General features: G+C 41.6%; 1 protein-coding gene across 1 annotated transcript in view; it reads left to right on the top strand.

Moving 5' to 3' along the window:
* Positions 1 to 3,102: 3,102 nt before the first annotated feature.
* The window catches only part of LOC125228048 (23 kDa integral membrane protein-like), a 48,648-nt gene continuing 42,495 nt past the window's right edge, over positions 3,103 to 9,255 (top strand). Inside the window, exons 1-5 of the mRNA XM_048132495.1 lie at positions 3,103 to 3,514; positions 3,928 to 4,116; positions 4,850 to 5,032; positions 6,012 to 6,081; positions 6,569 to 6,720. Coding sequence (XP_047988452.1) covers positions 3,455 to 3,514; positions 3,928 to 4,116; positions 4,850 to 5,032; positions 6,012 to 6,081; positions 6,569 to 6,720 — 654 coding nt within the window. The 5' untranslated portion in view covers positions 3,103 to 3,454. The remainder of the gene's footprint in view (positions 3,515 to 3,927; positions 4,117 to 4,849; positions 5,033 to 6,011; positions 6,082 to 6,568; positions 6,721 to 9,255) is intronic.

Below are 9,255 nucleotides of genomic sequence, written 5' to 3'. Positions count from 1 at the left end.
GTGTTCTGTTATTCTTGAGGGTACACCATTGGGTCCAGGGGAATATAATTTGCTGGTATTATTTGCCGGATATACTCTGCTTGAATGTAAATGGCAAGCCGATTTATCAATAGAAACGAATCCGATACCGATAAACATTGAAGAACCTGAAATACAGCAGTTAGTTGCAAGTCAGCCACTAATATGTTTGCTCCGCGTGTCTGGAGGTAAGGGAGCTAAAGATCCAGACCCTTTGTTACACGGGGATAATCGCGCCGGAGGAACGGTAGACTTATTTCCTTTGGTCCTCGGGGCAGAGAAAGTATGTGTAACGCTGCCCCTAGTATTAATAAACACCGGAGAAGATATAGGGCTATCGGTTGAGGTTACGGTAAATTCAGAGGCTCACTCGAAATTGTATAAAAGTACCCTACATATGACATTAGTTTCCGCACACTGTTTACCTCCATTTAAGGATGGAACCGTTTTTTACGGAGCCGTTGGTCTCGATGAAGTTCTCGAACCTGCAGCTGTAAATTTTGGAAAGTCCTTGAGTTCTCCCTCAGCTACGAAATCTGTGTGGGCAACAGCCAACCAAGCTGGTTATGCAGCTAACACACAATTCAATGTGCCCCACGATGACGTATTTGTACCGTCGGATTTGGAAGTCCAAAACACTCCAGAATGTAGATCAGTGTACTGGAATTCAATGCAGCGAGTCCTGTTAGACCCATTACTATTGCGTAATAGGGTTTCGTCGCCTCTGTTTATTGAATTGGCTGGAGTGCCAAAGATTGGAAAACCAGAATTGCGCGGTCGATATATGGGATTCATTAATGCAAATGTGTTATTAGAAACAGCACAATTCGGAGTTTCGACAAGTACAAAGTTATTATTATATAACGAAAGTGATTTACCCAAGTATGGTCCATTGTTGGATCTACCACCCACCAGCGCTAAGGCTACTAGTGCTCGAGATGCGGATCCTGTTTTAAAAGATGAATTCGGGCACAGCGCTTACATTATTCTTAGATTCGATTTAATGGAACCACTTGTGCCAAAAACGAAACTGACGTGGTTTTTCAACACCTTGGGATTTTTACCTAGTGAAGGACCGTCAACCCCAGTCAACACTTTCCCACCGGAGGTACCTCCAGAAGATTCGTCGTTGGATGCTCGAAAAATAAGAAAAGATTGTGGGGCATTAGCAGTTCACAACGAGTTAGGTGTGTTAGCGACTCGGGGCACTGTGCGTATGGGTCAAAGTATAAAGCGCACAGCGGCGAGCCGACTGATGATGCGTGTGCGTATGATGATAAGGCAGTTTCCACCAGGCGATTGTACGACTCTGGAATGGCAAGACACAGTGACTGGCCAGCACGCCGCCGCCAGGCGCGCTGTTACAGGGTCGTTCCAGCCGCGACCCCTCCACCTCGACCTCCCGCGCCTTTTGCTGCTTCCAGATGCCGGTTAGCTGGAGACACTAGATTAGCTAATTATTATGTAGAAACCTTAGTAGCAGCTACAAAGGGTCATCCCAGATCACTTTTGTCTAAAGCTCTCGTATGTCTTGAAGCAAGAAACGATTTAGAGGCTAGAAATTACTATTTACGAGCACTAAGTAGTCAGGTCAAAAACAAATATTTACTGTGGTTATTTGGTGCACAAGAATTCGACAAAGGCCCCGAGGCAAATGAGACTGCAAGTGCTGCTTTACGAATAGCTGTTAAAGGTGACAACTCGGACGGAATTTCTAATGCCATATCATGGGCAGCTGTCCACAATTTGTATCATTATACCGGAGATCAATATGCCGCATTCGTAGCTGCTAAACAAATGAGAAAAGCGTTTGTGCTACCCCGAGAATGGAAAAAGTTTTACGAGCGCTGGGTACAAACAACTGGAGAAGAGCAAATATTTTGGATTCCAACCGTAATAGCAGTAACTGACCCATTTTTGATTTCGGCAGCATTCTTCCTCTGTTTGAGATGCTATCATTTTACTGAGAGATTGTTGCAATGCGTGGAGGATGGATGCCTTAACAGAGGAGCGCATTATAATTTTAACAGTAAAGTGAGAGTCGAAGTGTATTATATTCGTGCTGCCTCTCTTCTCCTAAGACGGCGATATGATGCGGCGTTAGACATGACACAGAAAGCCATCAATAAATTCGGTCCTTGTGCTATTCTGTCACAGATGAAGACTAGTTGCTTGGCGTGTATTAACGGTTGGGATGGAGAGTGCGAGACATCATACCAGAAAGCGGATCAATCAGGAGCACAACAATGTCCCGTTATACTTTTGCGAGCTGCTTGGGGTTCAGTTGAGACTAACCCTAGCGTAGCATTGCATAGAGCAGCTCGTTGCCACAAGATAGCTCCAGGAGGTCATTCAGCTCTCCTGATTGGGCGTATATACTCTCAAATGGGAGATCGATATCGAGCTGAACGTTGGGCCGCTTCTGCCGTCGATTTGGAGCCGATGCTTGCAGATGGATGGGCGTTTTTAGCTATTCTGGCGATGAAAGAACGACTCATTGAAAAAGCTAGGGCTATGATCCGCACTGCAAATCAAGCAGGACCTATTAGTCCAGATATTAAAGAAGAGATGGAAGACTTGATAAGGAAACTCCGAATGCAAACTACACCCGACGCTTTAGTAAAAGATTTGTGCTTTTGTGATTTATATGAATGATTGCATTTTACGATATTTTTTTTGTATTATTCTATGGACCGTATTGCTGACTAATTCCCAAAAATGCTCGTGTATTTAATTACGCCGGTACAGTCGGCGATAAAAGTAGGTACTTAATAGTATAGTAGTCTACACGATTTTCATATAGTTACCTGAACTATGTTAAAGTTACAATAAAGTTATGATGTTTAAGAATGTCTCTCCTTCGGGCCTCTATCCAGAATATTCCATGTTTAATAGATTATTCATGATGGGCTCGTCACTTATAATTTGTATGTCGTTTACTCAAGGCACGTAGTTGACGTAGCGAAAGTAAACCGCCAACGGGGCCACGGAAATAGAAAATGTATCATGTCGCAGGGCCAAGAATAACTCGCCTGCACTCTACTAAACTAAACTTTGGGTTATCTTCATCTTCTACAGGAATTAGGTTAGATCAACTGTTCAAGTACACCTGTTTACGTCGTTATCATTTGAAGTCTGATAAGCGATATGTTTATGAGTAACTTATTTCCTCAGAACTTTGTCGACAATATGTCGATCCGCATTGGATTTTAGTCATTGCGATAAGACCATTGTTCATCAAGATAAATGTCGAATGGTTAATTCTGAAGTGCGGTTCAGTTGCATCACTCGACATCGGCACAGTCGGCGCTCGTGGCGCGCACGCAGAGACAGAACACAAACAAATCCGTGAGGTGGAACGACAACGACCGGGCTCTTTGTTATGAATCCACTTTCAAACATTACTTAACATGTGAAGGGATTTGTTTATATTACAATGGCCATCTCAGCAAACTGTTGGAAGTACCTAGTGCTTATCTTCAACGTACTATTCGCAGTGAGTATTATTTATAAGTTTTTCACTGAAAATACGGGGAAACTCCGTTCCCGTTATAAGTAGTTCGCTACGTAGTCATAACAACAGCTTGGCAAAACTAATGTTTACAGTAAAAACTTTTCTTTATTCAGTAGAATAAAGTAAATAATTAAAAGGTTAAGTGATTAATTGTAGGATCAATTGCTATGACACACTTTTTTCAGTCATTACTTTGAAGAATTAGCTCGCTAAACTTCTTCCTTCCAATTAATTGAATCGGATTAATTTAGGCATGACACATGACGAACTTTAATGGCGCTAGTAGTCGTAGTAAACGAGGTAGAAATACTGAAAAACATGTAGCCTATGTTGTCTTTCGAATTCGGTCGGTTAATGTTCACAAGTAACTCACTAATCCCTCCGTTTGTCCACAGATGTCAGCAGTAGTACTGTTTGGAGTGAGCGGCTGGCTTTTATACCGTCTCTTTATTTACCGGCACTTCATAGGAGTGAATGTGGAATACCCTGCAATCCTGCTTCTGATGATGGCCATCATTACTTGTTCCATAGCCTGGATTGGGTGGCGCACGGCGACGTCTATGCATCAAATTCATGTCACCATTGTGCGTACTTTCACACAGTTTCTTGTAACTCTTACTTAAGTAATGGCGTAACAAAAGCCTCATGCCTATGTACTTGTACCGTGTACGTATTGCGTTGGAACAACAGGTTTCAAAGAAATAAACGCGCTAGTACTAGTGGTGCCAGTTAAGTATAGCTTCAAACTTCCATGTATCAAAGCAAACTGTACCATATGATGAAAACAATACGAGATATTGTATTTAATATTTGCGATATAGGTAGGTAGATTGCGCTGCGTGTCTACATCACTTAAAGGCACGAAAAACTGAATCTTGTTCAAGGATGCATTGAATATTTTTATGTTTAAGTAACTAGATACTAACTAATTCTAAGTAGTAACTAATTGACCTTAGTTTGGTTTCACCAACATTAGGGATTTAGATAGGTACTTTCTTCGTCATTTATTGTTAATAATTTTATACTACGTCGGTGGCAAACAAGCATACGGCCCGCCTGGTGGAAAGCGGTCACCGTAACCTATGGACGCCTGCAACTCAAGGAGTGTCACGTCAATATATTGGACGAGAAACTCGATTTTTGATATCTATCTCGCTGTTTCTTGCAGAGTCCCAAAAATCTCGTACATTTTTTTTTAATCAATCCTTGGTATTATTAGGATTAACCTAAAGTTGTACTTTAGGTTAATTAAGAGAAAATAAAATGGCATAATTTATTCTGAAGATAAACTAATATTGCATATTTAATTAATTCCAGACCGGTATCCTGATAATCCTAGTGGTGGTGATCGAGTTTTCCTGCTTCGTGTGGGCTATGGTGGTCTGGGATGGTGTAGACTTAGAGATCAAGACCAATATGGCGTCCTATCTGCAGTCCACCTTGGGAAACAAGGAGGACAACTCGTATGACTTGTTGCGGTGGGATAAACTTCATAAAGATGTAAGTATAGCCATGGCGTTTTGAGTTTGCCTGCTTCGTGTGGGTTATGGTGGTTTGGGACGGTGTAGACAGAGATCAAAACCAATATGGCGATTGGCGTCCAATCTGCAGTCCATGTTGGGCAACAAGAAGGAAAACTCGTATGACTTGCTGCGGTGGGATAAACTCCATAAGGATGTAAGGTTTGGTGTTTTGAGTTTGCCTGCTTCGTGTGGGCTATGGTGGTCTGGGATGGTGTAGACTTTGAGATAAAGACCAATATGGCGTCCCACCTGCAGTCCACCTTGGGCAACAAGGAGGACAACTCATATGACTTGCTGCGGTGGGATAAACTGCGTAACGATGTGAGTATTGGCCATGGTATTTGAGTTTGCCTGCTTCGTGTAGGCTATGGTGGTTTGGGACGGTGTAGACAGAGATCAAGACCAATATGGCGATTGGCGTCCAATCTGCAGTCCACGTTGGGCAACAAGGAGGACAACTCGTATGACTATATAATGTTTATATTTAAGTTTAGCTATAAATGTATATATGCCTGATGAAAAGGTAAAGTCTCAGTGTAACTGAATGTGTAATTGTATATTTCGACCTGCAATGTAACATGATTCTTATATACAATAAAGACTTTGAAACTTGTTGAGAAATGGGGATAAACTGCATAAAGTAAGTAGTAAACTGAATGCTCGACTTGGCGGGGGTACTCTTGTGCCCTCATATAAGATGACGTATAGGTATAAAGTGACCAAAGCCCGTAGTTCCCAGGGTGCAAATTGACCACGCTCTCTGGAGCGTCTGTTGATTTTGTGCCTTTAGTTTCGTTCGCGTATGCGTACTTAAACGATTTTGACTTTGGCTAGACCGGCAGAGCTGAAATCGAATCGGCCTTCTTTGTACTCACGGTCAATGCAAAAAATACTGTCATAAAAACTCGATGGGTCTAATTTTCTCTAGTAAACGATGAAATATTTCCTCATTTCAGATGCAGTGCTGTGGCGTCACGGGACCATCAGACTTTATACACACCAACAACATCCCTGTATCTTGCACAGGTAAACATCGAATCACTACTTATATTAATCCGTAAAGATGAGTACACTTAACCAAGTAGACTAGCCAACCTAGCCGTTGGCGCTGCGCGGCAATAGAAATGCAGTCTGACTCTGTCGCGACACACAGAAGAGTGTGACACAGAAGTGAGAGTGAAGTCTTCACGAGTGTAAAGTGACTGCACGCGGTTGTGACGTTGGATAGAATGGCTAGTCACTCTGTTCAATTGGTGCACAAATGTCTTTATGCATATTTGTCGGTGCATACGTTCTGCATTGTGTGAAAGCCTAGTCAGACCAAGCTGTTAACATAGATTTGATAGCCATCCACAGCCAGTGAATGTTCTAATTACATTAAAGTTTTGAAGATCTTAAGCTTCAAAGCTTCGTGCAACCTTTTGCCCAAACGCTTGCTCAGCCTGTAGTGGTACCATAATTTCTACCATCTTAGCATCGACGGACTTTATCCTTAATTCACAATTTATTTCAGGCAAAGGCATCCTGGAAACGCTGGCCCAGAAGCCCTACGTGTCCGACCACAGCGCCATATTCCAACAGGGCTGCGGGAACCCGCTTCATGACTACGCGAGACAACAGTTGATGCTGGTGGCTATGACGGCGCTAGCGGCGTCTGTGTTGCAGGTTAGTAAAATATAGTTAAGAAGGAGTTAGCACTACTGTATTAGTTCTCTGAAGAGCTGATGATATTACTGGCTAGCAGAATCCCTACGTGTCCGACCACAGCGCCATATTCCAACTGAGTACATGAGTACGCGAGACAACAGTTGATGCTGGTTGCTATGACGCTAGCGGCTTCAGTTTTACAGGTCAGTGCTGTGACTTAATTAAGACATTAACTAAGACATAAAGTTTCCTACGGGTTTTAGTTGGATGGTACTAAAATATAGTCAGCAATAAATAGTGATTTATATCGTAAATTTAACTTTTTGACTGGTTGCCACCGTCGCGTTTTTATCACCGCACCTCCCGCCAACGAAACAATGTTCCTCCTCACTTTCTCGGCACGTGGCAAACCAAGAACAAACTGGCATGCCGCTCGTTTTTGTCTAGAACGTGCAAGTTGTAAAATGAGCTACCTTCTGAGGTGTTCCCCTTGCGCTATGACATGGGATTCTTCAAGAAGCAGGTATTTAGATTTAGGGTTCTCAAAAGTCGGGATACTAAAGTGGTTCCCCTCATGTTGCTTATGTCCACCGGCGGCGATGACTGCAGTCCATCAGGCTGCTCGTCTGCTCGTATTATGCTGCCTAGGCATAACATAAAAAGAAACTTAGTATCTATACCATTATTTGGCTACCTTTGAAATAAAAACTCGCACTCTTTATAAGTGAGAAAGAAGCATTGGTTTATGGATCGAGTTTGTAGCAGTAGCGACATCTGTGGACTTGGACTGTAATATGTACTACAGCGCAACTACAGGTTACTGAGCTAGCGTGCTAACTAGGTCGGGTCGTTCTAATTTATCTCAAGCGAGACATACGTTAGTGTGGTAGTAGTGTTGAAGGTGGCCACTAGATGCCAGCAATTTACGCCTTCGTTATCGTTATATTATTGGCAAATAAATAAGAAATAAAAATAATAATTGTTTATTTTTAGATAATTACAGTCCATAGCTGTTACTACACGACACGACACAGTGACACGAGTGTCACTGTATATTACATGTATTAATGCCCAATAGAAGCTACAGTCGCTAGACGCCAACAGATATATCGGAAACGTCAAGATGCTCACAAATACCTGAACTCGACCCTATTGTCAAAGCGCTAAGGCGTGTTCAGATTTTTGTGCGCTCCTGCCGCTTTGATATTATCTGATGGCAATTGTATAAACAAACCAAAATTGAGGTCCCTGTAAGTACCTGTACTATACGTACAGAAACAGAACACGTAGTCAACTTGCCGATAGTGAGGAAAGATCTTAAGACAGTTGAGAGGAAGATCTCTAATTAAGATCTTAATTTTTCTTAATTTATATAAGCATATACTGTGTCCCACTGCTGGACAAAGGCGTCCCCCTTCGATCTCCACTCGTCCTGAGCGATCTCTGGTCAGTCGCTAAGAATCTAAGATACACGTTCAGGTCCTGGACCTGGACTTGTAATATAAAATAAAGGAATCAGCCTGTAGAAGTGTAGACGTATTCAATACCCCGCTGTATTAGTGAGCCAATGACACACCTAACTAGCACAATACATTACCACCTTTAATTAACAGTTCAGCTCCTTTTACCATGGGTCTGTAAACTTGTACACTAAAAACGCCACTCGTAACGTCTATATTTAAAACAGAGCGAAGTTTGACTGCCATGCATAAGTATGTGATTTTCTTGTCAAACTATGATTCTGCTGCACTTTTGCGGATTGACAGAACTGATTGTAATATTTAATTTATATTGCGCATAGAATCACATTGTACAAAAGGCGAACTTCATACCATGTGCGTTTTCACATTATCCGATCCGATATCGGATGTAGGACCGATATTTCATACATTACAGGCGCCATCTTGGATTTTTTCTATTGAAATCCTTCCGACATCCGATATCGGATCGGATAATGTGAAAACGGACTAAGACATAAGATATCTTAAGGCATTTTCTACGAGTCAAACTTTAGTGATCAAACAGACAAACACATAAGTTGTAGGCGGTGTTTACAGAGGTAGGTAAGTAATTAGTAAGTTTTGTGCTCATCTCGTGTTCTCGCAATGCCCACAACAATCGAAACATGTATTTTTTGGAAGCATGATCAACTTCTCTTGACTTGCGTAGTTGCTATATCAGCACGGGAGGTAGGGGTATATAAAGGATATTTTTAGTAAGTAATTTGCGTTATTTTACAGGGTGATTAATTGATTATAGATATAGGTCATACTGAGTAACTTTTATTAAGGCAGTCAACCGCTCAATCACTAAAAAAATGGCTTTTTAAAACATTTTGTAATCGAGAGCTTAATAAGTTTGTGATATGTAGGTATTACCAAATAACTGTTAAAGAAATTATGAGTATCGTAGTCAGATAGACTTGTTATTCTTTAAGAATTTTGCAGTTATTAGATACATTTCATGGTACTTTACTTCCTTCGTGACAACGATCTAGGTTAAGTTTCTATACCGTTTATTGATACTTACAGTGCTTACTCCATAAAGGGGTTA

Source organism: Leguminivora glycinivorella, chromosome 7, assembly GCF_023078275.1.
Source record: "Leguminivora glycinivorella isolate SPB_JAAS2020 chromosome 7, LegGlyc_1.1, whole genome shotgun sequence".
NCBI classification, from domain to species: domain Eukaryota; kingdom Metazoa; phylum Arthropoda; class Insecta; order Lepidoptera; family Tortricidae; genus Leguminivora; species Leguminivora glycinivorella.
Note: the sequence above shows the minus strand (reverse complement) of the source record. Positions and strands in the feature narration are given on the sequence as shown.